Source organism: Rhodnius prolixus, unplaced genomic scaffold, assembly GCF_049639745.1.
Source record: "Rhodnius prolixus isolate KJV_2025 unplaced genomic scaffold, Rpr scaffold_1, whole genome shotgun sequence".
Taxonomy (NCBI): Eukaryota; Metazoa; Arthropoda; class Insecta; order Hemiptera; family Reduviidae; genus Rhodnius; species Rhodnius prolixus.
In genome coordinates this window covers 17,804,239-17,831,985 of record NW_027411581.1, presented here as the reverse complement: position 1 = coordinate 17,831,985, position 27,747 = coordinate 17,804,239, and the positions used below count along the sequence as shown (strand labels likewise).

The 27,747-nt window shown below is 31.9% G+C and overlaps 3 protein-coding genes across 9 annotated transcripts; 1 reads left to right on the top strand and 2 right to left on the bottom strand.

Moving 5' to 3' along the window:
- Nucleotides 1-401: 401 nt before the first annotated feature.
- Nucleotides 402-23,925, top strand: LOC141456410 (uncharacterized). 6 transcript variants are annotated; one of them, XM_074132395.1, is made up of 10 exons: nucleotides 407-1,061; nucleotides 1,373-1,414; nucleotides 9,077-9,325; nucleotides 11,097-11,299; nucleotides 13,620-13,931; nucleotides 20,176-20,365; nucleotides 20,447-20,512; nucleotides 21,984-22,130; nucleotides 22,449-22,514; nucleotides 22,666-23,925. In XM_074132395.1, exons 1-6 carry the CDS (start codon nucleotides 990-992, stop codon nucleotides 20,177-20,179), a joined length of 882 nt encoding a protein of 293 aa, XP_073988496.1. In that variant the 5' UTR covers nucleotides 407-989; the 3' UTR covers nucleotides 20,180-20,365; nucleotides 20,447-20,512; nucleotides 21,984-22,130; nucleotides 22,449-22,514; nucleotides 22,666-23,925. The 6 variants fall into 6 exon arrangements, with proteins under 6 accessions (XP_073988478.1, XP_073988472.1, XP_073988496.1 ...); XM_074132377.1 differs by lacking the exons at nucleotides 20,176-20,365; nucleotides 20,447-20,512; nucleotides 21,984-22,130; nucleotides 22,449-22,514; nucleotides 22,666-23,925 and adding an exon at nucleotides 17,710-19,565 and having other exon boundaries at nucleotides 402-893; nucleotides 976-1,061; XM_074132385.1 differs by lacking the exons at nucleotides 20,176-20,365; nucleotides 20,447-20,512; nucleotides 21,984-22,130; nucleotides 22,449-22,514; nucleotides 22,666-23,925 and adding an exon at nucleotides 17,710-19,475 and having other exon boundaries at nucleotides 863-893; nucleotides 976-1,224.
- Nucleotides 15,144-20,115, bottom strand: LOC141456404 (uncharacterized). The gene is made up of 3 exons (XM_074132358.1): nucleotides 19,753-20,115; nucleotides 19,621-19,662; nucleotides 15,144-16,159 (listed from the first exon to the last, which is right to left on the bottom strand). Exons 1-3 carry the CDS (start codon nucleotides 19,813-19,815, stop codon nucleotides 15,305-15,307), a joined length of 960 nt encoding a protein of 319 aa, XP_073988459.1. The 5' UTR covers nucleotides 19,816-20,115; the 3' UTR covers nucleotides 15,144-15,304.
- A 127-nt stretch (nucleotides 23,926-24,052) lies between the features above and the next one.
- LOC141456437 (uncharacterized) lies at nucleotides 24,053-26,727 on the bottom strand. 2 transcript variants are annotated; one of them, XM_074132437.1, is made up of 3 exons: nucleotides 26,569-26,727; nucleotides 26,080-26,475; nucleotides 24,053-24,220 (listed from the first exon to the last, which is right to left on the bottom strand). In XM_074132437.1, exons 1-3 carry the CDS (start codon nucleotides 26,626-26,628, stop codon nucleotides 24,161-24,163), a joined length of 516 nt encoding a protein of 171 aa, XP_073988538.1. In that variant the 5' UTR covers nucleotides 26,629-26,727; the 3' UTR covers nucleotides 24,053-24,160. The 2 variants fall into 2 exon arrangements, with proteins under 2 accessions (XP_073988538.1, XP_073988548.1); XM_074132447.1 differs by lacking the exon at nucleotides 24,053-24,220 and adding an exon at nucleotides 25,764-25,959.
- Nucleotides 26,728-27,747: the final 1,020 nt, after the last annotated feature.

Genomic DNA, 27,747 nt, shown 5'->3' with positions numbered 1-27,747 from the left:
ACACAACAAATGTTATACTGCTTTTTGGAAATTATTGTTATGAAGTGTAGAAATGCTGACTCAGAGTTTGCTGCTTCAAACTATTAAAGAAGCTGTATTGATGTGACATAAGGTCTTCAATTTAGAAAGCTTTACCCCTGCGGAAAGCGCTTTGAGAAAGTAATTTTGGAAGAGCTTAGTATTGAGGATAAAAAGAAAAGACTAATTGTTTTTTTGAGCTTTGAAAAAGACTGATTGTTTACTTTGAGCTTTGAAGAAGACTGATTGTTTTTTTGAGCTTTGAAAATAAGACACTTAATTCGAAGTTTTGTGTCTATTTAAGATTAAAAAATACTTTACTTAATTCTAAATTTCTAAGAAAGACAAAATATCTAGTATCTTTTTTTACAATCTGTAACATCTTTATCAGCTTGAATCTTTCGAATTTGCTTACCGTCTTTTCATTTCAATGCTGTGGAGAGAATTTCCTCTGAGTATATTTATCTGAAGAACTGCAAAACGGCTGATGTGTTCAGTCAATAGAAAATCAAGCTCGGCTTGATTGCATATCATGAGAAGCCTACTATTTAATATTTAGGGTATGTCTTTTCAGAAAAAGATAATTAATTTCAAATTCTTAATTTTTTTAGAGACTAGGTGACTCTACTGGTTAGCAAATTCTACGAACTTAATTCAAGACAGGATGAAACTTCCAGGATAGACATTCTAAAGAATATTGGTATTATTTATTGGGTGCTCAGGCATTCAGGAAAAATGCTGCTTGTCAAGAAGGAACTTTATGGCAGCGAAATGTTTTATTATAGTGCAATGGGGGATGCAGGCCAGAGGCAGACGAAAATTTCATTATTGTGCTTATAGTCATATCTTTACTGTGGCCCTACTTCAACAATGATGTGAGGCTATACTTCTTTAGTAAAAATAACAAAATCTGAGTATGAATGAAAGGATAAACACGAATTCTCCATTCTTCAATAGGAACATATCCTCAAATGAAGCAGTCATATACAGTTACAGTGTCCAAGTCTACAAGTGCTTACCAAGACATACAGCAAGGTGTAGTGGTAAGAAATACCATTTACGGAATAATGTCTGTCTTATCAACTATTATCCATGCTGAGATGTGTATATTCTTGTTATTGTTTACCTTGACATAATTTTTAGAATTAGTTCATTATGAAACCTGTAACGGTCTCTACTGTTTTCTTCACATTAATTTTATTACAAGTGAGTTTTACTTCCTTTATTTTAATGATGAAACTATAATCATTGTACATAAGGCATATGTCTGATGTGGAAAAAACATTGATATACTAAGATTAAGGTATTTCCATTAATAATTATTTTATTTTAGTTATTTTTTTTTTCTTTTTAGTTGTCGCTTGAAGGCCTATCTTGTAGCGTGAAATGCAATCCAGTAAGTAGTAAGTTTTATAAAATTCCGTATTATCTCATATTAGTAGTGCTTAATGTAAGAGTCTTTGTTACTTCATAATTTCTGACTGCTTAGTAAATATAACATACACAGGGTACTTGGTAATATCAAGTTGGTTAACTGAAAATAGAACATTAGAAACATGATATTTTTTGGGATTCATAAAGTACCTTTACATTTGTTTTTGAAATATTTGTACAATCATTGTACAAATAATTTATTCTTATAGCTTTCACTAGCTATAATTTTATTGAAAACAATACAATAAACAAATCTGTTGTTAAGCCTCAATAACTCTTTTACCACAAATATCAATACAGCCCCAAATACTCCCTTCTGGGAAGCTATGAACATTAATTTGCGCTAAAACTTGTGAGCAAAACTAAAATTATCTTCTTTGTTATCCTCATTAATATAATGTAAGTGGTAGTTCCGTCTATTGCACTAAAACGGCAGTACCTGACGCGTAAAGACAAGGTTATCATGATAAGTAACAAATTAAGGAAAAATATAAAACTTAATGTTGATTGGGACTATTACTATTTCGTTATATTGTTTAACACACATGGTTAAGATTTTACACCTGGGTGTTGGTCTGGAGACTTACAAGTTTTCTACACCAAACCTGTACATTAGGTCCGCGGAAATAAGGACCCGCAACAACCTGCAGTAACTTAGGGAATGGTGAAAACTTATAAAAACTTCTTAATGTATAGGAAACAAAGAAAAAGAAATTTGGTCGCTAAAATTGCTCCAGAACGGTCTGGCAATGTTGAAAGAGTACTTGAAATCCTTTTTTGGAAGGAAGGAGGGGTGGGAGATAGCCGTGTAAGAAGAAGACCTTGAAAAGTAGGATAATAAAGCAAGGTTTAAGGAAATTGTCAGCAAATGGCGGAAGTACGCCACAGACAAAAACGAAAATGATGGAGACACAGTCTATTGCAAGATGGGACTGTTGATAAGGCAGTAGAGTAGACGAATAAATATTTTCCAAAAAGTAATTATGAATATGTCGATGTGCAATTTTGTTCTGAAATGGTTTTGGACATTGCTAAATATGTCCACAGATAGGAAAAAGGCACATCACGTTAGGCAGATGGAACCGCAACGGTTGCCAAGTGTAGCGTTTCCATATTGCTTTCCGGGTCAGGCCCAGTTCACACTAGTGACTTATCATACGACAAAAAAAAGGATGTCGCTTGATGTTTACGAAAATCTGTTCTCGAATACTTGTTCCATAGCGAAAATTTTCCGTTCTTTTAAGGTTTCTATGATACCAATTTAAGATGCCCCAATAAAGTCAACGATTTAATGTGAATTAACAAATTTGTATGTTTAACATTGTTAATCTAAGCGAATTTAAATTAATAATTATGTTTTTTTTTTTTTTTGCCAAACATGTACTTTGATTACAAGTGTATATTCTTGTGGCACGTTTTTAACATTCTACGAAAAATATTTTTCATAAAAAATGTTTATTTTGTGCTTTTAATAACTTATCCATGGTTTATTTACAATTTTAGATTGGTTAAAAAAAAATTAAATGTTTAAATCCCATTGAATGAAAAGAAAAATCACTTACCTCCTTCTATGTTAGAAGAGCTTCATAGCAATACTTCTTATTTAAGAAGAAAATTTGTGAAAACTATGACATTCTCGAAATTATGTTAAGAGGGTCTTACTATGTGCAAAGGTCGCTTTTAGAGCTTTGGCTCTGAAATGAATTGGTTCTTATGCCTTTATAACTTTGGGCAAACATAAATAACAAAAAAAAAAAAAAAAATTGACAGAGTGATTCAATACCAGTAATTTGTCCAACCGGATCTTGAAATGGTCTGGACCGAATGTGATAACCGAATTTTATGGAAACTGAGAAAAAGTAGAAGCCAGAAAATTAAAAATGTTTAGTTGATATCCAAAAATAAGTGGGATTATTCTTTTAGGTAAAGATAAAATCCAATTTAAAAATAATAATAATAATAATTAAATAAAGTAATGCCTATTTTTTCAAGCGGGGCTTTACGTCCAACTACCGAATTAGATGTCGTGGACGGAGGCGAATAGCAAACATGCTTTACTGTAAATTTCTTTTATTAACCATTCAATAAAAGCCAAGGCCGAGACCGGGAATCGAACCCAGTACCACAATAAATATTAGCTTTGCCTCTAACCGCTCGGCTAACGAAAAAATAAAAATAAAAGTGCACAAACTGAACTAAAAATTTCTGTACATCTCTAATAAAAGTAACAAAACCTGAAGTTGCTTGTAGCCATATTATTAATAAAGCCTGAAGGATTTTCTGCAAAACTTATCATACACTTCTAGTGACTTATACGAAAGAAAAATAAAACTATTTTTTATTTTATATTCTTATCATTCTCTTTAGACACCCTGACTTTACAGAGATTTAGGTTTGAAAGAAAAAGTAAATACACTTGAAGTCAACTACAAATTGCTAATAATTCTTCAATATTATTGAGGAATCTGTTATATTATTCAGCTAAGCGTTAACAAAATTTTTCAGTGGGTTACTATTTTCTGAGATGTAACTAGATAGCTTGAAACTAGACCATGTTTAGCACATTTTTAAAAATGATGGCAGATGTTGAGTTTCCGTATTTCTATTCATAACTATTGCTAAGAAACTTGATAGCAGGGTATTTCATTTGATCTCCCACTGTTTCAAACAAATCCTAACCTCAAACCAACATTGTGTCAGGCAAGGAAGTCAATCAATACCAATAAGACCTTCCAATCTCTTTTGCTGGATAGTTCTCTCTTCATGTTGACGTTATTTATTCTAAAGTAGTGCATTTTGTTAAGGTGAGCTCAGTTTTAAAGAAACAACAGCTCGCAGTAATGGTGGATCGCTAATCAAATGATTTGGTCTCTAAGTTCATGTAAAATTAACAGCTTCTTTATTATGTAACATAAGGTGCCTCCACTCATCTGAATACTGTTACTGAGTATGCAAATGTTGTAGACCTGATACTGGTGTGTGCTTCTGTTTGGTTCCATGCGGACGACCTAAAGATATTAAAAAGATAAGATCCCCCAGCTAACCGGTGTATTTACCAATTATCTCAGATTTACGAGAGAGAATGATGCTATACTAATGGGTTATCGGCGAATATCTAGAAATATTTAATTGCTTCTGACGAGAAACTCTAAAAATAGTCTTTGATTATTACACGAATGGTTTCCTATTGAGGAGGCTTAACTCGGTTGGAGATTATAGAGTAATTTTTACATAATAAAAAATGTCATTTGACAAACATGTTAACACTATTAGTTTGAGGACAAATAAACTTCTAGGTTTTACGTATGTGGCGTACACTAACAAAATTTACCACCTTTCAGTAATAAATTTTCTGCTACCTTAAGAAAACAATTTGGAACTATGTTCAGTAATTTAGTTTGTACTCTATAATTCTTCTATTTTTAGATTTTAAAGAGTTTAGATGAGAATTGTGAAAATGATTGGCACCCATAAATTTTGAACTTACAATATTCCGTAAGTTAATTATTTTATAGTTTTACAACTTAACATTCTTTAAATAAAGTTGCTTGCATTAGCTGGCAAACTTTTTCTTTTCAAACTTTTCATCAACTAAACTCTAACATCGTAATAAACAATTTCACGTACAACTTTCCCGTTAGCCTTCTTTTGAAACAAGGACTTTCATCTATAAAGAAACATGAGAGGAGCTAGCAAAATGCCAAACGTTCATTTTACCATGACAGTCTACTTGCCTTTTTTAAAAATGAGGATCACATTTAAATTTAGTAAAACCCAAATGAGTAAAGGGTTATTTGTGATAAGTTGGTGAATGCTTCATTCTCAATCAAATTTTTCTTATAAATAAGTATGTTTAGCGATGAGAGGATTATGTACATTTATGATGTTAATTATTTACAAATTTTTTATAATTTAAAGTAATGTATTATAGTTGCTGTATTTTTGTAAGATTTTTGTCAAGCATAAACCGCCCTTAAATAAAAAGTAGCTTGGGTCCAACTGAGGACTATTGCCTTAACCCAAATTGTTGAAAATAGCTGTTTGCATAAAAACAATTTCATTTAAAAACAGAGAAGAAAATGTTTAGCCTTCAAGAAAATCATACTTTTTCTTTCTTTTCACCTCACAGTTTTATTTTCAAAAAGTTAATTGAATACTATCGAATATAGGGATTTCTTTAAATATGTGAAACGAATGCCCTTCTAATGGAGAACTGATCAACACTTGGTTTAAACAAACACAAAAACTTGACTTATTTCTTCAATGGAAGTTTCATGAACCTTAAAACATTTCAAATCTTATGTTTACAAACGTGGGCAATATTTTATTGAACTTTACTCAGTGCCGAGCCTTTTGTAAATATTTTTATGTCCCTTTCAAACAGACTGTTCAAGTGTGAGTTTTTTTTTTAACGATCTATGACTGTGGCTTATGATTTATTAGAAATGTCACTCATTAATACTGGAAAAAATAGCACAGCTACTTTGATGACTATAAACTGGTAATCTAGAAACAAATAATCGCAGTTTCACTGCAGCATCAGAAGAAGCACTGTTAATCTAATAAAGATAAGCGATACAGATTACATTTTACTGCCGGAAACATCTGGATGTTATTAAAATTTGGATATTTGCCAAATGTAAGTCTGACGAATTTAAAAATAAAGAGATAACATAGATCGTCAAAAATAAAGTGCCCCAGATGTAACAGTTATTAACAGAATTCTTCACAATAACTTTTCACTAGCGTAAGAAGTGCATGAAATTATTTTTGATGGAACGCTCCTTACCTTAATTGTTATCTTTCAATTATATAATAAATATTAAATTAATATTAAATAAAACTAATTGTATAAATCCAACATAAAGTTCAATACGATTATGGCTTGTCAGGCTATCTGAATTTAACAGGGAAAGAATTACACACAACTTTTATTGCAACTCGATGGCGAAAAAAAAAATTATATATAGTTCTTTTCTCACTTCCGTTCCGGCGAGATTCTTCAAATTAGAAATTTAGTCTTTCTAAATTAATTTGATTTTTAATAAAGGTATAAAGGCAGCAATAAAAATAAAGATAAAAATACAGATATGGAACTTTTGAGGGAGGCCTGACCATCTCCTACTTCTATAGTATCTTTATTAGACCATTAAAGTCGTATTCAAGAATTAATAATAATAATAAAAAATTGAAACGTCATTTGAGTAGTCATACAAAGAGTACTTACGGTTGACTAATTTGTACCAAAACCAGGCTGTAACGTCCTCTGACCTAAACAAATTGTGAAATATTTACTGAAAATTATCTTTTATTCATTTAGATTAGATTATCGGGATGATAAACTTCTCTAGCGCCTCTCTTAGAGCTTCAGAAATCAATGAAACTGCGTCACATAAAAAGAATAAATATACTATGCGGGTAGGATCGAATAACTAAACTTCTTCTCGCAGGTAAAAGCCTAGTACAAGGCTGTTCATATCACTTTGTAAATAAATCTGAGTTTGATTTTGAAATGGTGGTCAAGGAAGTATACCAAAGTAAGAATTGCAATTTGAGAAGACTAATACTTCTCTAATCAACCCTTTGGAGAGGTCTAAGTACACAAGATAAAGATGACAGCAGAAACATGATTAGGAAGTTAAAAAAAAAATATTGCAGAGTATGCGTAAGACATTTTATGAATCGAAACATAAGATGCAAGATACCGGTAACAATTTGGGTAAATACTTGGCTGCAGATGGGTAAAAATAACGAATTCCAGATACCTTGTTTACATTTTCAACAGGATGATGCATTGGATCTGGAAATCATTATGTAGAATAAGTGTGAACAGTGCAGAGAATGTATTAAAATGCTAAACCCTAATCTGTGCACACCTAGTATTCAGATGTAGATTAAGCGATTAACACATGATCTACTTAAAAACTTATTATAAAGCCTTCTGCTCAATGCCACAGTTACTTGTACTGTTTGCAAGTAAAGTGAAAAAATTAACTGTGATAAATGTCTGGAGAGAGTCAGCTGCAGAGCAATTGGCGGCTGGAAATTAATTTAATAACTGGCTTCGGCAGTACGTATACTATAAATATTAATACAGAAAAATATTCATTTGGTGGCACAAGTTACCTTTTAATACTCTAGGTAAATTTGCTACAGATAAATTTGTATGCTTGAGAGTACCGATTGAAAATAAAATGTTTTCAGTACCCAAGCTACGGAATGATCGCACATTGATAATTCAAGATGTAAATTTTTCAAGCAACAAGCATCCCGTGCAATGTTTCATCACAATAAAACCATTTTCAAGTCTATAAATCTTTAATCTATAGAATTCTTGAATCTAGAAAAAGATAATCTGAAAGGTAATACTCTGAATGAAAATATAATGTAACTAGTCCAGTAAAGCCAGAGCAATTTCAGAAAATATTAATTCCAGGACTAAATATACCTTACATTCAAGAAACACGAATTTCAATTAAGGTATTAAAAAAATATCAAAATTAATTTTTTTTGTTTAAATGCACCACTCTTTTGAAACAAGAATTGATTACATTGCTTTGCAAGAAATAGTAATTGAAATTGACGCTAGAAAGCGCGACTACCAAGACTGGCAGCCTTTGGAGAAATTGACTTTAAACTTTGTGGAAGAGAAAGTAAAACAAAAACGAGAGATCATCAATACTGGCTCGCCCTGAACGTACTAGGTTACCCATCAGTATTCATTACTTCATACAATTAATAGTCAGACTCGAAAAAAGTTTAGTTTTTAATTTGATATCCGACAATAATCCAGATTATTTTCTAAAAATTATTTTTTTGACGCAGTGGGCCAAAACCCATTGATAACCCGATCTCAAAAGTTTGGCACGACCAAAAGAAATTCTTTGCCAATAAAATTTTTGGAAAAAAGTTTTAAAAAATGCAATCTTGACACTTACCAATTATCTACACCTCTTATCCATTCCAATCTAATTACAAGGAATTGTCACACCTAGTAAAAATTAAAATAAATCCATAATCTTGCAGAATTTTAAGCTAGTATATGTAATAGCTGAAATTCAATATTTGTTTCGTGATAAAAATAGTAATACTAACTCAGATATGTAAGCTTCACTGAACTTGAAAGTTTAGCATCTCTGAACTTCGGGAAAACCTAGAAAAGCGAGCTTAATTGATTCGTCTTATTAGGAAGAGCTACGAGCACGGATTTTCCACTACTCGTCATAATACTCTCAATATACTGCATTATAATTAAATATTAAACTTCTAAATCAATTGGAAGCAGCCAAAACTTTGTAAGTATTAAAAATTTGCCCTGCTTTTGCATTATTACTGTATCTAAATTAGCTAAATTTTAATAATCCATGAAAAATGTAAGTTGAATTTGATAAAATTAGATCGTTCTAAAGTTACCTGAATACATTCAAATAACTACTATTTGAAGATATTTACAGAAATTCGTTGCAAATTAATCCTGGTGAAAGTATGTAGACTGAAAAATTATAATTTGTTTTTTTAAATTTCTTACCTGATAAGTTTTAATGTCCAAGTCTGTCCTACTTTTGATTGATTGATTGATTTTAGTGGATAGATTTTCTTCACCATTACTATTATTATTTTTTAGTGCATGGACATAATCTGTCCTGAGGTGCATGTTGAGACTTCACGCCCTCCTGTTTGTGATTGCACTCAACCCTGCTGCTGTAACTCGGCGCCACCTTGCTGCTGCAACAGATCGCCTTACTGCTGCAACACGAATCCATGTTGTTGTAACTCTGGTCAATTCATGACTCACTCTACAACGCCATTTACACCTTGTTCACCATACCAGTATCCAATGTACCCGTGTCATCCATATCCACCTATGCCTATGGTAAGTGAAATAATTCAAGTTTTTAGATTATTTATACTACAGTGTAAACAATTATTTATTATAAGCTTAGTGCTCTAACTACAGCAAAATCCACTGCAAAAGGCAGATCATCTTTCATTAACATTCAAGAAATTGCATAAATGACATTTTTTTAGCTTAATTGTTTATTTATCTCCAGGTAGGTTGTGCTCATTATAGAATTAACCAAAATTGATTTAATTATAAAAAAAATAAGAAAATCATTTAGAGCAATAAAAGTAGTATTAAAAATGGTACAACAGAAACGTATGACCCACTCATTTTGCAGTGAATATAATTGCAAGAGTCAGGACTGAACTTTGATAAATATTGATGTTACAACTTAAATAACTGATCCAAAGGAGAAAACCTTACGTTGGTCACTTTTTTTTACTTTCTTATTCAGTATTCGTATCTACTCTTCTTCAAAACTAGAAGTTTTGTTTAACTTTAATGTACCTTAACAATTTCATAAGTTGTAGCCATATATTTTAGAAAAAGTGGAGGTTAAGAACGATGCCATGTGATTAATACCAGCAATGTAGAAAACATCTTGAATTGGAGATTATTGGTGATTTATTAATTATAAGATCCGTCAACGAAATCTCTAGCGGTTAGTTGTTATTTATTCTAATGACTTCAGAAATTGATGCAGGGTGAGCAGCTGGTTAAAGAAATTTATCAATTCTGGTTTAACCAACTAATTTATTATTCGCTAAAACTATTTATAGCCACATTTTTCCTGATGCACACTGAGACAAAATAGAACTTTAAAGCCGAAATTCTGAGGTCCTATTAGAAATTTTCATCATGAATAAGATAAAAAATCACGCAGCTGTTATTTAAACAAAATACACATCGTCGTTGTCAAACCAATGTCTGTCATGTGCATTTTTTGGAGATTTCGACATTTTGACTATTATGTTAGATTAGTTTACTAACCAAATTTTCGTATAAAAAGACAGCTATATGACACTATACGGTGAACTGTGGTTGCTAAAAAAAAAATGTGCTACGTCAGCCAGAATATTGTCAAATTAAAACTAAGAAAACTAACGTAATCAAAAATAAGATTACGAGCATCTAACCACCAGAAATGGGGAAAAAAGGGTGATCCCACTGAATGACATCAGAGGATCAGGTCTAATAGTGAAGTGTGCTTCAAACTTCGCCATTCAAAAGATTATAACTTCCTCAACGAAGGCGTTTTCTTCGAGAGGATCCTAAACCTATAACATTGTAAGACGGCTCTTTGGGAATAACTCGATCTAAGTTCAATCAGTTACAGGAACTTAAATCGTTTATTGACCGTGACTACCATTCATTTTATAATTGTTTAAAGTATAAGTCTGACTAATGCCAGTTTTTTTTTTTTTTTTATTCAACATTAATAAAATATTAATGTAAATTGGACATGTTTTTTTACTGATACCTACTATATGCCAATAATTGACAATTATAATCTCCTATGAGCACAAATTACACTACTTTGATATAATAATAATATAAATTATTATATTTGAATAACTAAAAATCAAATAAAATAACCTAGAACACATAATAACTTTAATTTAAATTAGTTTTCAAAAATCTGCTGCATATTTTAATTATAAATTTTATAGGAGAACATTTTATTCAACATCTCTGATATTTTTTACACGTAGCAGATATTGGTTTGACAACGACGATATTACATAAGTGTGATTACCTATATGTGTTTAATTATGTATATATCTTTTATATGATATTTTAGGTACAGCATCCTCCATCTTACTGTGTACAATCAGTTGTAGTTGGTGGCAAGGCTGACCCAGTTGAAGAAAAAAAAAATAAAACTTCTTCCTTTGATCCCCCTTTTGATCCGATGGCTGCCGTTGGTTTAAGTGGTGGTTTTCAGGATCCACAAAACCTGGATCCCGCTCAAAACGCAAGTGAACAGCTAAATAATGTCGATAGGTCAGTATTCTTCCATTCTTTTATTTTTAAAACATTTAAGGAGATGAAGATCTACAATTCAACCTTTTAAATTTTAATCTTACTTTATTGATATTTTTTTGCAAAGAAGTTTTACAATTCAACTCACAGACTAGGGAAAGAATAGTAGTGGGAGAATGAGCACAGCTTCTTAGACTATGCTAGCGGAATCAAACCTCGGAGTTACAGTTTCTAAGTAATTTAATCGGCCCTAAATGCCGAGAGAATCTTCTTCATTTTTAGATAAAGTTGAAAAGTAAAAAAATGGCCAATCATTGGAGGTGAGTTGCTCAAATAAATAAAAATAAATGTGAAGTATCTCCTGAGAGATGGAGGATAAATAATCATGCCCGTTGCCAGCATTAATAAAATAAGTATTTAAAAAAGATAAATTTCATAACTAAAGTGGTTTTCAGGACTTAAGATTAGAGGCCTTTTCTTTTTCTTTGACACAACAAATCCTGCTCTAAAAAAATAGCGAATAAAGTTGTTGAAATGTATGAAAGAGAGAAGGGTGGAAAATCGCTTTTCTCTAAGTATTAAATAATGAAATAGATAAATTCTGTAAAAGTCTAGAAATATATATCTAGATATATACCCTGGCAAAACGAAAATAAGTGAATTAAAAATATTCTTATGATAATAAAGCTAACAATATGGTGTTAACAAAGATACTTTAAAAAAAAGTCCTTCTGTGAATAATATTCTTCATGAATTTCTTAAAATTTAGTTTTTAAATTATAATTCAAAATATATTTAGTTGTTCAATTTAAACTAGTCGAATCATTTAATATTTTAGAACTATTTGCAATCTGATATCTTTGTCTAAGAAAGTTACTTTCTTTCTACAGATTTTTTTTTAAAGAATATTTTGCTTACGTTAATGATTAATTAAAACTGTCCGGTAGGACAGTTGTATAAGGGTTGATCGTCAAAAACTGCACGAAAAAGCGTAACGTTGAAAAACACCCAACTTTGACAATTTTTTTCTCTTTTTCTATAAAAGATAAAATTCCCAAATTTTCTTTAAAATAAAGGGCAAACCCTCCTTTATAACTGTAATTTTTTTGCAACAACCCAGATCTAATAGGTTTCGAGAAAAAAGTTGCCAAAAATGAGCAAAAACCGCTTTTTCAAAAAATGTTCTTGTTCTTGTTGTTCTTGTTGTTACCTTTTTTGTAAACAACGTAGCGCCTAAACGCGCAAACCGATTTTCATGAATGAGGTGTCATTCGATTCGGAATTTTATGTAGATGTGCCTTTTGGGGGTCTCGACGCTGTACATTAAACAAGAGAGGAGTTAGCCCCCTTAATGTAAGGCCCCCTCCAAAATTATTATTACTAATTACTCTGTAAATCTTGGCCCGATTTTGATAAAATTTGGTAGGATGATAGGGTTAGGGCTCCCCTACGTAACATTAAAGCGGCGATCAGCTCTTACACTTGCTGAGGGGAAGTATAGCAATCGTTGCAAATTATCGACACGTGAACCGATTTTCATGAATGAAGTGTCATTCCAATCGAAATTTTGTACAGATTTGCACTTTAAAAGTCTCGACGCCGTGCCTCATAAGGAGGGGAGTTAGCCCCTCCCAAATAAGGCCCTTTCTAAAACTGTTATTACCAATATTTCTATAACGCTAAATCCGATTTTGATAAAATTCAGCTCGAATAAGTGGTTAAAGCTCCTCTACGTTGCTGATGCTCTTGCACCTACTAAGAGGAAGTTCTGCAATCGTTTAAATTATCAATGAGTGAACCGATTTAAATCAATGAATTGTCGTTCGATTAAAAAATCTTTGCCTCTTTGCCTTTTAGGGAGAAGTACTGCAATCGTAGTTTATTTTTCTTACTCCTCTTAAAAGGAAGTACTGAAATCGCAGTTTAATTTTGCTATTTACGTACAAATACCTTCCTATGTTATTCAAAACGCTTTTTCAAAAAAATTGTTATTGAGGATGGTTTGGGGGAACGCAACTATAATCATTCTTTAAAAAGATCTCTCCAGTGGTAGTTACGGTTCCGACTTAACACCTTATCAGATTATAATGATAGAATTGCTTATTCCAAATTTTAAAAAAATCTGTAAAGAAGATATGTAACTTTGTAAAATAGACAAAAAGGAAAATCTATCCAAAAGGTACAAAAATCTCCTTAACAAAAACTTACAGTTTCAAATGTTAAGTATAAGGGTTGATTAATCGCCAAAAGGTACACAAATCAGCGTGTACCCAATTAATATATTATTTAAATTTTAATGATGTACCATATATAAATATAAATTACGTTTTTTACTTTCTAGATATGAGAAGTACATAGAGAAGTTACTCTGTGTTTTGCAAGATCGTTGTGATTCCGATCCGGAATGCATAACACCGAGCCCTATGATGGTTGTGGCTCCTCAGCCTTGCACTACACAATTAAGAGTGAAAAAGGTGCGAAAAAAGACTCATAAAAAGTACAGACTAGCCTCCTGTGAAGAAGAATATGATCCAGTGGTTGTCGTTGAAGAAGAAGAACAAGAACCTGCGTATGTTGTGGCCCAGCCGAGTTGTTGTTGCTGCTGCAGACCAAGATGCTGTTGCCGATCACGCTCAAGACCATGTTGCTGCAGGTGTTGCTGATAATATTCACTGTATTTACTGCTTAATAGAAACAATTGTCCATCTTTTAAAGACAGTTCCACTTTTAAAAAGAAAAGTTCGATAAAATAAAATCTTTAGTGAGGAAAACGGCATCAGCCGTTGCTGTGCTGGACCAAATCATTTATTTTAAAAAGTTTCACTTTGTAAAACAACTGCACTACTTGAATAATACAAACTGATGACATATTCCTCATTACATAATTAACTAACTGCTAGGAGCTAGGTAGGGAGCGCTAGGGAGACAGAAATCAGACGGCCCCACCAAGACTAAATGTTGCACTAAGAACTATTGCAACATTACAGTAAGAAAACAATACAAGTCTAACACCTGGGTCAATACCACTACAAGTAGGTCAATGTAATTAGGTCAAATTTTTGTAAGGAGTCCATCTAATTTAGGTGACACACAAATTGTTACCAAAATGTTGTTGAATTACGTATAAATTGTATTCGTTTGCGAAGGTAAGTAGGTAAATGGGACAATTAGGTTATTAGGTCATGACTTGTTTTGTTCTAATTAATTTAGAAAAAATAAAGGAGAATTTTTATTTTGATTTTACTGTTTATGAATTTCAACAGAGATCATTCACATTGGATTTTATCAAGTCATTCATACCGCCGAATGTACAATATTTAATAGTTTACAACCTTTATTTTTTTATTCATTTGAATGAAAGGATTGTAATTTAATTGATACTTAATGTTGATAAATGTAAAAATTGACTAAATTGGGAAGTAGCTTTAATAGCATTGATTGATACATCGAGAATAAAGGTTCTTACAAAAAACCTGTTTTGAAATTTTACTTTGTTGGAAAAGTTTTTGATTAAATTAATGTCTCTTACCCACTTGGTTAGGGAAAATCTTACAACAAAGTGACAGGGTTCCTAAAGGATAAGAGTATAAATCTTAAATAAATAAATTAACTGTCTACGAATAATTATTTAAGTTAATCTAAAACAGTCAAGTGAGCCCTTTACTTGACTTTTTTTACTAACTTACGATTTTTTTTAAAAAAAAAAACATGAAATTTAGGCGCTTCCCTCGTTTTTTCCTTTTGTTAAGATGAAATTGCCAAAAAATATGTTATAGAATTTCCTGGGATGATTAGGTAAGGTTTAAGTAAATTTGTTTTATTTTTTTTGTTTAATTTTATTTTATTATTATTATTTTAAGTTCTTTAACATGATTTTCTGCTCAATTTGTTGAATATAAAGCTCTTGTATTGAAAATGAAAGGGAAATAGCATTTTTTCGTATAATTATGTAAAACATACGCTGTTTTAATTTTAGTTAGTATTCACAAACTTAATAATTCTGTGATGAAATTACAATAAAATAAACTAATTTTCTGCAGACCACTCTTGTCCTCGCTGCGACGGCTGTCTACTTCTTGATCTAACAGGCCTGTCAAAGTGAGGTAAATAAAGAATGTCTTGAGGAAACGGTGCATTCGAGCACCTGCATTCAGGTTGCCTATTTCCATATCTTTGTTGTCTCCACGGCCCTGCAACTCTATGCGTTTCGGGTCTATGCATATACCTTCTCCTTCGTCTAAATCGATAAGGATTTTGTGGACGATTCCATGTCTCTCCGTTACCACGATCAATTTGTAAATCTCTATTATCTTCTTCATCATCCCATCTCTCCCTACACATTTCGTAGTTCTTCCTGGTAAATTCAGGTTTTATTTCCAGTTTTTCTTTGAACTCATTACTTTCCTCAGAATCATCAATATAGTTCATATTTTGAAGTCTTTGATCTCCTGCTCTAAATTTCCTAGTTCTGATAGGTATAATGCGATTCCTATTCTTATTCCTCCATCTTTTAAAGGGAACTTCCGAGTGAGTTTTACCACGTTTCATACTTCTGTACAAATCTTCCTCACTAGCCTGTACATCTTTTTCAATATATGTCTTTGGTTTTCTGTTCCTTTTGTTATTAAATATTTTCAAGTATCTTTCCAATTTTAAATCAACAGGAGATTCAATGGAATCGTAATCTTCATCACCTTCGTTTGTATTTTTGTACTTACAAGGGCATATCAATTTCAATAGTTTTCTCAGTAAACCTCCCTGTTCATTATCAATTTCCTCTACGTTATTATCCACTCCATCTTGAAGTTGGTTTTTGTTCTTTTTGCCAAGCACCACAGATTGCATTATTACATTGGGCTGACCCTCTTCGCCTCCAAGACCCTAAGAGAAAATTAATTGATTAGTAATGACTTTTCAAGTGATGCTAAGTAAAAAAATAAATTATAAACATAAATAATAAAGAATTTAGGTAAAACTTGTGAAATGGATGCGGTTTTAAAGATATATTATTTTAAGGTTTTTTTTTTTTTTTTTTTTTTCAACTATTAGAATTAAAATTTGCATTTGTACTAACAGTTTTTAATGGCAAGAGAAATAATGATCATTCATTTTTTGCCACCATTAGATTGAGCCAATGAGCCCCTGACTCCTTCTGCCTTCTTGAACTGGAAGAAGGTTGTGAAGGATACTTCAAAACGATTTGGGTATAATGAATTTTCTGTCGGAAAATGCCCAATTAAGTAATGAATGAAACTTTATGGAACGAATGAATGTTTCCAAGAGTAATATGATGCTAAAGTTAACGAGAGCAAGGTTTATAATTCATTCTGCAAAGGAACTTGATTGGAGAAGACTAATTGCAGCTATTTTAGATCGTTTAGCTTTTTAATTAATTTCGTATCTGTAAGTCCATATTAGTGCAAAAAGTATTAGCAAAGTATACTAGTTAGATTTTGGTGTTATTTTTGTGATTAACGCAACAGCAACTATATGGCCAAGATTTGAAAACGCTTTAATGGTACCTTTGGTATCAAGACCGCTATCAACTGTAAATTTCCAGTTTTTCTGAAGATACTAATTGCGTGAACATCGTTTAGGCCGATAGATAAATCGAACCTTGATTTCTCGCGTTAAAGGCGCGTGTGTTATAGATTGGACATTGGATTTAAAGATTAGTTACTTTTTTAAATTTCAATTTATTTCTGTATCGGTAGAGTTGTATATTCTCAAGAAAACCAAGTTGTTAGCACTTGCATATAATACATATACATCTAATTATGACGCAATTAACGTCCCACTACAAAGTCAACTGTTACGTAAATTAGACCGACGGGCAAAAGCATATACTTATTCAAAGTTTAGGTTATTAACCTCTTAGCCTTCTCAGTACACAGCTAATCTCCAGTCAAGGTTCTCTCGTTATGGATAAAACTGTCCATACCGGTCAATGAGCTTCAAAGGCTCCTAGAGAGAAGTTCCCAACAAATATGAGTAGTTACTCGAAGTCTCGAAATGGAGATCTCCCAGTTACATATTTATGTTCATAACTATTACCACAAACCCATTATTTTTTATTATATTAATGTTCATTTGGCATTTCTGAAGTCTTATTGTATTTCCAGCCAGGAATCTTAAAAGTTAACAGGGTGGTAGTGAAGAAGTTATGAAGCTTGAATTTGTAAGTGAAGATTTAAGTTCAAGATTCCAGTGTAGCTTTTAATTTGTTAGAAAAAAATGTTAATAGTAGAGTATGTGCTTTCGACCCTGTCCTCGACGCCTAATGGTAGTTGGACGTTGAGTCCTGACTGAAAAAAAAAGAAAGAAAAAGCAAACTGCAAACGTGGAATCATTAATGAAAAAAGCAATGTGACATGATAATCAAGGGAGAAATGGAGAGAGAGAAGCTAAAAACGTTTCTTATATTGTTCCAGGAAGAATGGAGTGAAAAAATTGAAGAATGCCTTGCATTACTTGAAGCATCGTTTACTTCTGTAGAGATCCTATACATCATGGCATCCTGGAATAACCTTTAAAATACCGAAACATTTACGTGAATACCACTCTATTCCATTAATGTTACCCCCACATTTATGCAATATACAGTATTCCTGCAATAGTAATAGTGTTTTGTTTTGTGTTCAACAAAATCCAGTTCATCAAGCATATATGATATCTTAACTCAATTACATTGAGCGCTTAACGGGCTGGACTTTATGTAGAAGACTGAATTGCAAGGGAGACAGAACTCTGCAGATTGACTTCGTGGCCATCCTCTTTACTCTCTTGGAAAAGGAGGGTATTGCTCAGAGTTTCCATTACACATCTTTACTCGCTGGAAAACCTGTCATATTCTTAACGATACTCTTCTCAGAAAACTACTTAATGTTTTGATTAAAGTGGCTATGACCGTGTCAGCTCGATTTTGCTTAAATCTTTTCAAGAACTGTAAATTTTAAGATTGTTATGATTAATCAAAGAATAAAATTCCTTTTTAATTGAATTTAAACTTAGTAAAGAGTTTTGAAATTCAATCTGAAAAAGATAGACAGAGAATGTCATTAGCAAATGTGTTGCATTCTTTAAATGTCAAAAAGACCAGTAAATATCTTCAGTTTTATAGTATTACCTCATGTTAGGGCCTAACTTTTTAAACTTATGAAAACATTAACCAAAAAAAGTTTGTTTTATTTTGTTGAATGTTATCTTGAAGATCATCAACTTACTCAGCCTCGTAATTCGTGAATAGCCTCACAATGATAATGAAATCATGTTACAGAGAGTTCACAACATTAATCGTGGGTCTGATAACCAATTTAGCCATGAACTTATTCATTTTATTTACTTATTGAAGAATATTTCGTTCTTGGAAAAATAAAACAAAACGATAATTTTTAAATTTCTTATGAGTTGGATGTTATGACCGTTGGACCGTGGAAACAGTGCCCTAACCGAACCTAATAATTTCTAATAAATAGTCATTTTTACATGAACTCAGGATAAAGAAATAATTACTATTAAAATTATATATTCGAATTTGAATTTTCCTGTACACAAACCTGATGAATCAATCTCACTTGGTGGTTTGAAGTCTAAAAGCGGCTAATATTGAATTTAAACTTGGATTCTATTACAAATGATATTGTTCATCATTGCAGAACTAACCAAGTGTTTCAACTTTGAAATTTTTTTGAAGATTTCATATCCTGAGATATTTTTTAACCATAATATTAAATAAATTAAACATCAACGAATTGAAGAGTAAGTGAAGTTTTTCAGGCAATAACCACAGAAAGCCTTTTCAAAAAATATTTATGGTTACTCTGCACTCGGTATCACTGGTACCCATTTCTAGAGCCTATTTAGAATTAGATAACTGATTTCTTACTACTGAATAGCTCAATTCTGGATAAGTTATTTAGCTGATCAACCCGAAAGGGGAGTGATAGACACTTAAGAACGTCAAATCTCTGGGTTCTTGTCACCTTTATATGTAATAGTTTTATAAGTAATTGAGGCACTGATCTTTTAATGCAAAGTCAAAGATTGTAGAAAATTTGCCAATTTGAAGTTGAATACAATGTTTAATTAGCCATAATCGACACTACTCTAGCGTTATTTAAGAGAATTAAATAGATTAAATCATTAGGCACACACTTGTGGCTTATTTTAAGAATTTGTATTTGTTATTTGTTAATATAAATTTCTTATTTGTAATAGGAATTTATTTAAGTAAGCAAAAAGATATTAAACATTGTTAGTGTATACAATGAAGATGGGAAAGTAAACAGACACCATTATTAACGAAGAAAGTTTAATAAACATTGCACTTTTTATTCACTTACTTCAATATTCTGATGGGCCCCAAAAGAATTAGCCGTAGTGCACTGTCCAAACAAAATAAAAAACACAACTTTAGGACAAGCCAACAAATAAAAATTCCTTTATTAACTGAATAAATTAAATGATGCACACACCTTTGGCACGAAGTAGATTAAAGTGATGACAACAGCAAAGATGGATTTAGCAGAATTCATCATGACCTAGAACTTAATTACGTATTGTCTGCAATTCTTGCCTTAGTTTTTAAATTTATTAAATTAGTCACGACGATGGTTCTCCCACTTTGTGCTGAAGTTTGTATACTTCAAATGTGTTTATTTTCATGATAAATAAACTGTATGTACATGGTACTCATTCATTGCCATGTTAAATAAATAATCTACTTATTTACACCAAGGTAACTTGAAAAAAATTACTCGTATTAATTAGAATATTAAAGAATTATTTTTGCAAAAAATATCAAGCGATACTAAAGTTTTTAATATAGAAATTTACAATCAGAAAAGGCTAAAAGTCCTGAATGCTTAGTTGTTGTTTTTTTTCTTGTGTCCTTCTAGATAAGGTAGAGCAAAGAATGCTTTATATTTACACTACATTAATCACGTAAAGCTGTCTAAGGGTGTTGCATTCAAGAATTTATTAACCGATTTACCAGAGTACATTGCCATACACCACTCTTGCATTGCCATGAAGAAAAGTTATATATTAATCTTAGCTGTAGTAGTTCTGCTCGCCGGTCTTTTCCAGGTAGGAACATTCTTAATAATGAAAAATACAATAGTTCCCTAGCAACTTAAGTCGCTGATAAAAAGAATGATGATATTATAGGAAATCCAGCCAAAAGGGGTGTCAACCAAAGAAAAAGCAGGGCAAGTTGCTGAATGTGAAGAAAAGGTATTAGAAAAATTCTTTTCTTTTTCTATCAGACCATGTTTTCGAAAAATTAGGTTTCAATTAGCTAATTTTTGAACAATGCATGTGGAATATTTAGATAAATTTTCGTGATTTCTTTTAAAATTCTGAGTTGTAATTTGCAGAATTAATCTTGAAAATTAAATAATTTCTTACTGACAACATTAGTTCATCCTTCTGCATTCCTGTGCTTGATTTTTTTAAAATCATTTCCATTTCAATTACTTTTTTGCTTACATTTATCTAAATAACTACTTTCAAGCTCTTTTAATCAGTTTTTTATTCATTTTCGCCCCAAGCATATTAAGACATTCTTTATGACTTACTCCCAACAAATGTCCACATCACTGCGGCCTTTTCTTTAGGTTTTTTTCAGATCCAAGTTCGATTTCATGGCGCTTTTTTGTTCTCAAAAAGTCAAAGAGATGTAACTTATCTATTTACTAATTGTTCTAGGCCGTAAAAGTTGGGCACGTATTTACATTGTATAGAATAGAGAAAATGGTCGACATTAACTGCTAATGCCTATCCCAATATTGTGATCAGTAAATGCTACACTTTACTCAGTAGTAAGACATTCGCCTTTTGTCCCGTGATCCATTGGAAGCACTGTGAGATGATGTCGAGATCTTTTTGACCAATAGAGTGTTTCTTGTGACTCTTTAATTACGCGTTCTTTTATTCAGTCGCCCATTACAAAAAGAATGTGACCAACCAAGAAATTATTGTTGAACTACAATAATTGAAAACTTTATTAATTTCATTTTGATCGTATTGTGCATGTAACACTTTTTTTTTGCACTTCAATTTGTTAATTGTGTGTAATGTTTAATTTTGGTTGTTCTTTTTATGATTGATTTCTTTTCTATGTTTAAAGAAAACATAAAACTGTAGATTTTTTAATAATAAGTGAAATTAAGATATGTATTTTGGCAGGACTAATAACAGGACCAAGTAACATAGTGACAATACTTTAGTCTACCAGAAATGACGGAGTCAATTGGACAAAACTTTGCCAAACCACACATGAGTGATGTTTTTATTATGCGTCTGTTAAGATCAGTTTATTTTATTTTTATTATTATTACTCCATAGTTTTTAAAGTGTGATAACTCTAAAGTAGCTGCAAACAGTTGAGAATCGGAACTAGTTTTTTACAATTTTTTTTACTCAAATGTGATGATTTTGGACCAACTATTCCTTTCAAAGCCAATTCAATTTGGGATACGCTGTACAATGGATCTAATGCTACATTTTTAAGAAGGCAGTGAGAAACACTAGTCTTTTGCAATGTTGCACCCAAAGTTCCGTTATTTACTTCATAAAATTTTGTACTTTTGCAAGACTCAATACTATATTTAGAACAGATTTGCTAAAATGATGAAATAACTGTCATGTGATTAAATATATAGAGACACCATTATGATGTTAATAATTTTGTTTTTATTTCCAGGATTTGCTCAATAAGAGTACGTTAAAAGTATCCAAAAGAACTTTAAATCATCTGATCACTGGACTCATCGGTCTCCTAATCAATATCAATCCTCCAGCTCACAATTTTAATGGCGACGAAGAAGAAGAGTAATGATGAAATCTTTTGGTAAGTAAATATGAAAATGTTTATAACTTCAAACAGTTCATCAAGGTTCAAGAAACAAATGTATAATTAAATAGGATGTATGGCTTTATTCTTTCCCCACCAAAAAGTGTTCGTGTCTTCCTTGAGTAAACAAATTGCGCTTAAAAGTACATAACCTCTATCTTAAAATTTTTACATTTACTGTATTAGCTATGAATCTTAACGGTATTTCTATTGCAGTCACTTTATTATTTTATTTTCTGGTAGCTAATATAATCTTTTAATAATAATGATGTTCATACATCTGTTTTCTGTATTAAGATTTCTTATTTGTTTCAGAATTGTGGTGAAGGTGCTCATTTATGTAATCCCAAATGTAATAAATACTACTTCGACCCATATCAGGTGAGATTTCACTCGGACTACAATTTATTATTATTATTATTACTTATCCACTCATCCACAACTTTGTCCTTCTAAGTTTGAAAATCCACCCTTCTCAGTCAAATATTTGTCATACTGAAAATTAAATGTGAATCTTAACTATTCCAAACAGGATGGAGAGCTATTCTCATCCGAAGAAGAAATGTGTTCCTTGTCCAAGGCAACTCTGCGAACAATTCTAAGAGGTTTGGTAGCCGCTCTTACTAGAGTGTTCCCTGAATGTGCTTTCTTTGATGGATCGTGTTCACATCGAGGTGAAAGAAAGGAAGAACCAATAAAAATATTTCGGCAAATAATATCATGTCCTTCAATGGCGGCACCATACTACCCGACAACTTGCTGTCCTCCTCATTCGCAAATTCCACCGCCTCCTCATATGCCAACCATCATGCGTACAGAAATCTGAACCATCTTTTCTAAAGTTTTGTATATTTTGTATATTTCTCTTAGTTTTGTAAAATAAAAGTAGATTTTTTTTGTTTTATTTAATAATAAATAGTCTTTCTCCCTTCAAATATCTACTTTACATTTCAGTTTGTGATAGTATGAATATTTCTTTGAAAAAAGGATCGAGACCGCTGGATAAAATGTTTCAGTAAATTTTTATTTCAAAACAACTGTTTTCACGGATTTTATTTCTGGATTCAAATTATTTAGACATGAATTTAGTAGATGCACAGTGTAAACTAGAATTTTTCGTTGCATTTGTGCAGTTTTTGACAATCAACCCTTATAAAAATGTCCTACAGGACAGTTTTAATTTGGCGCCTAAGACGGGCAGCAATTTCTAAAAATAAAGCGTACTAATGCAACCGCTGACTAACTTAGGATGGTAATATAACTTTATCAATAAATTAGCCGGTAATCTATCTTAGTAGCTTACATACTCCTTAAGGAATTCATCAAAAAACTCGTTAAGTTTGGTTAAAAATCTCGTTTTAAATGTGGGAGTTTTTGTATTTGTTGAAATTATGAAAACAATATTATATAATGGAATTAGTATCAGGGGGAGAATTTATAAACATTTTAAAAATTGGTAATTATTTTTAAATACGATGTTCTAATTTGTAAATCTGGGTCATCCAAAATGTGGTGCAATATAGATATTGTGTAACTAGTTGATGAATATTGTTAGCTATTGTCGATTTGGAGCTTGTTTAAAAAAATAAGTATTGATCAGCAGAATGGAAAAAAATCTACTCTTATTTTAATAATAACAATAATATGAAGAAAAAAATAGAAATATTTTATGGATTTTTTATGCCGGAAATCACCTGCATTTATGAATGACTTTAAACAAAACAATCCTGACAATTTCTGTTGTAACCTTCTGTAAAAACGTGATTTTTAACCATATTTTCTTTTACCCATTCTAAAGCGTGCTGTATTATTTCAACATCCGGATAAATACAAACATCTCAGTGGTCAAAACATTGTAAAAAAGAAAATTTGAGCTTGATACCCTTATGAGTTTCTGAGGGAACAAGTAAATAAAAAAATTTATGATAATAAAAATAATAAATTATTTATTTTAGGGATTCACTTATAAATAAAAATAAAAAAAGGAATGTTTAAATATTGCAGTATTACTTTCTTTCCGCTTTTGTTTAGCATGCACAAGGTGGTAAAGGTAGAAAAGGTGGTGGTAGACATCCAAGGCATGGCAGCTGTAAACAAGCAAACAAAAAAAATGTATAAATATGTTAAAATGATGGTCCAAAAATTTAAATTTAAAATTAAAAACAAGATGATTCCGTTAATTGATTCTTTTAATTCACCGAATTCGACCAAAACCTTATTGTGGTTTCTTTGCTGAAGTCAAATTTGAACTTTCTGCAACTTTTTGTTTCTGAATTAACGTTGATAAACATAAAAACAGACAATTTGAAAAAACCATTTTTGTTGTGTTTTGTTTTAATTCAGGAGCCTCAAAGCCGATATTTCCGTTACCTTCTCTTATTTAATAAAGTAAAAATCAATAGGAATTATAAAATAATTCAATAATTATCCTTATGGGCCGCAGTCTCTGAAGTAAGTACTAAGAATATAGTGAAGGAGTAATTTAATCTACAAATGTTTTGTCAAAAGAAATTACTTGTACTTACAATATTTCTTTTGCCTAAGTGGAACGAATGACGAAAGGTCAGTAGTTGTTAATTAAGGCCATCAGAGGCTAACTAGTCAAATCCAGGCTGATTACTGTTGGATTTAAGTCCCTTTTGTGAACTGTGGCAGAGTATCAACAGTTATATGAAAGCAAAGGAGTTCATTGCAGAATCCTTGCATAGACATGTGCAACGAAGCCCAAGAGGTACGAAGTCGAGTGGTACTGTTCTCCAGCATTGTAGGTTTAAGAAATTACTTATCAATGCTCGTGACTACTGTAATTCCCAATAGTAATCATTGGAAGATTCGCTTTGAATGAGAAAGATATACCGTTCCAATTCCTCTGTCATTGCGAGGAGTAGAGAAAGACCAAAATTCCTTGTACTGTGTGTAGAGGGTAGGTTTCCCTCCTGAGGCGGCTAAACTGCTTGACACTAATTTGTTCAATGCCACTTAGTTAACGTTGATTAACTTGGGATAACGTAATTCTCTATGGGTGATGTAGCGCTTGACACTTCTTTCTTCCATGTATGTGGCGTTTTGCGAGTTCAGAACAGCGAAATCTTTAGGAAATCATAACTGAACCAACAGGTTTAAATAGAAGTTTTATGTTAACATTAAGAATAACAAAAGAAAAGGAAAACTATCTGCTTTGAGCAAAAATTTAGTTACACAAAATTTGGTGTAAAATCTTTTACTATAATCTCTTTCTACATTATTCTTAATAATTTTTTGGGGGGATTACAAATAATTAAAAAGATATTTGTGTTTAATGTTGTATACATTCACTTTAATGGAGCCATTTGCGAAAAATCAATAAATACTAAAAATATCTATTCACCTAGAACTTCCAATTTGCCTTTTTTTTTTTTAGCAAAATTTGGAATTTTGATAAATATTTAATTCTTTTTAGAACTTAGCAGGTTATAAAACCTTACATTATATGAAATGGCACACTTTAAATACACGCCCAATCACCACACTCGCCCAAAATCACCCTCAATCGAATTTATCCAGGAAAATTTAGAAATGTAGAATTAGAACTAATTGTGGGTAACAAATACATCAAGCATCGTAGGTGGTGATATCAAGAAAATTACAAAGTACAGAAAAATCTGTTTATTAATAAACAAAGAATTCTGGTTGACCGATTTGGACCACAAACTTATTGTGACTTCCTTTCTGTCACTTAATCTAAATAATAAATTTGAACTTTCGGCGTTTCTTCGTTTTTAGTGCATTCGCACTCACACTAGCACCCAGACCAATTTGTGAAAACCACTTTTCGCAGTCAGTGTTCCTAGAAAATAATATATTCCATGAAAAACCCAAAAGATAGGTACCAATTCAAAAAGTTCTTTCTAGAAAGTAAAAAATTTTTACAGAAAAAGATATAAATATTATCTAAATTATAACTTACTTGACATAGCGGTAATGCAGCAGAACAGCAAGAAGGAAGAGGAAGAGGAAGTGGTGCATGGCTGCACGATGGAAGAGGAAGTGGTGCAGGGCAGCATGGCGGAAGAGGTAGTGGTGCAGGACAGCAAGGCGGAAGAGCAAATGGTGCAGGACAGCAAGGCGGAAGTGGTAGTGGTGCAGGACAGCATGGCGGAAGTGGTAGTGGTGCAGAACAGCACGGTGGGAGAGCAAGTGGCGCAGGACAGCAAGCCGGAAGTGGTGCCGGACAGCATGGCGCAAGCGGTGCAGGACAGCATGGCGGAAGTGGTGCAGGATAGCATGGCAAGCAACAAGGTGGCAGGCAACAAGGATCCAGGCCTAGCAATAATTTCTTTAGGCATTTACATGCATTTCCAGTCTGAAAATAAACATCGTATAAGTTAATAAATATTCCTAATGGCTAATTAGATGATAAATTGGTAAAAAACCAAAACAAAAATGCTCTATATACCTGTAAGCAGGCAAAAATAACTAAGAAAATGAGTATCAATTGAGAATTATATTGAGCCATGTTGCTACCTATTTTCACTTCTAAAATTTCAAATTATTGTTGTGGTATTCTTGAACCCTTTAGTATACCGGCATTTATATGTATTAATCTACGTGTGCATTCGACTACAAAAGGAGGGATATAAAGGAGTGCCATAGGCTTCTCCAGGAAATGTCACGTAAAAAAGAACGATCACTGTTTGTCAGTACGTGATATAGGAAACAAAATTTTTCTTTGAAATCTTGCTGTAGCAATTAATGAATCAATGTCCCTTAAGCAGATAAATTTATGTTACTCTAAAATTATTTAATCTTGATGAATATTTAAAATAAAAAAATATAATAATAAAATAAAATAAAGTAACGTTAAATTAATTAACTTTACCTATAGCTGTTAGTGTTGATAGAAAACAGTATGAATCATCCTTTAACTCAATTCCTAATGGAAGTCACGAGATTTATGGTGCATTTGTTCTGTTGGTGGCTAAGAACAAAAATGACAAGATCCAAGAGATTTGCGTTGACTCCATCTTTGAAGACAATATTTTTACTAGAAAATCATTATTTAACCAACAAATAATTTATTAATATTACGTATTTCATTTATTTACGATGAATTTAATGTAGCAATGTTAACATTTTAATATATCTTTGTTGTATTTTTACAACAAATATGTTGCACCATTATTAGCTTTTAAAGTTTGTCGGATCTTGTAAATATTACTGAAAATGTTAGCTTGGAAATCACTGCTTGCATACTTAGTAGCTACTTACAAATTTGATCTTCTCAGCTTTCCACATTTCCAAGTTCCGGATGTAAGGATCTGCTGAAACAAAAATGACTCGTTGAAATCACTATAAGAGATTTAAAAATAATAGATAATATTCTCTTACTAGGAGGAATCGTTACAGCTCACTGTCCTGTGAAGGACAATGTGTCTGTAGCGGAAGGACATTTGTCCAGAGGCTCCAACGCCAATGACCTTAGATTTAGGAGCGACATAATTAAAAAAAAAAAATCATATATATTTATATTGTACACAAGATAGATTCTAGAGTACGCACAGAATTCGGTTTTCGTTGACAACGCTACAGTTGTGAGGAAATCCTTTAAAGTTATCCGATATTTTAATAAACACAT

Bases quoted from the DNA above. Each gene is read 5' to 3' on its own strand.
- LOC141456410 (XM_074132377.1), top strand. From the start codon at position 990: ATGAAGCAGTCATATACAGTTACAGTGTCCAAGTCTACAAGTGCTTAC. The intron at 11,300-13,619 runs GTCAGTATTCTT...TTTACTTTCTAG, and splicing joins CAGCTAAATAATGTCGATAG to ATATGAGAAGTACATAGAGA. The intron at 13,932-17,709 runs GTGTTGCTGATA...ATATTGTTCCAG, and splicing joins TCAAGACCATGTTGCTGCAG to GAAGAATGGAGTGAAAAAAT.
- LOC141456437 (XM_074132437.1), bottom strand. From the start codon at position 26,628: ATGGCTCAATATAATTCTCAATTGATACTCATTTTCTTAGTTATTTTT. The intron at 26,476-26,568 runs GTATATAGAGCA...GTTTATTTTCAG, and splicing joins TTATTTTTGCCTGCTTACAG to ACTGGAAATGCATGTAAATG. The intron at 24,221-26,079 runs GTAAGTTATAAT...GCTTGTTTACAG, and splicing joins CTGCATTACCGCTATGTCAA to CTGCCATGCCTTGGATGTCT.
- LOC141456404 (XM_074132358.1), bottom strand. From the start codon at position 19,815: ATGATGAATTCTGCTAAATCCATCTTTGCTGTTGTCATCACTTTAATC. The intron at 19,663-19,752 runs GTGTGTGCATCA...TTGTTTGGACAG, and splicing joins TAATCTACTTCGTGCCAAAG to TGCACTACGGCTAATTCTTT. The intron at 16,160-19,620 runs GTAAGTGAATAA...ATTTTCTCTTAG, and splicing joins GGGCCCATCAGAATATTGAA to GGTCTTGGAGGCGAAGAGGG.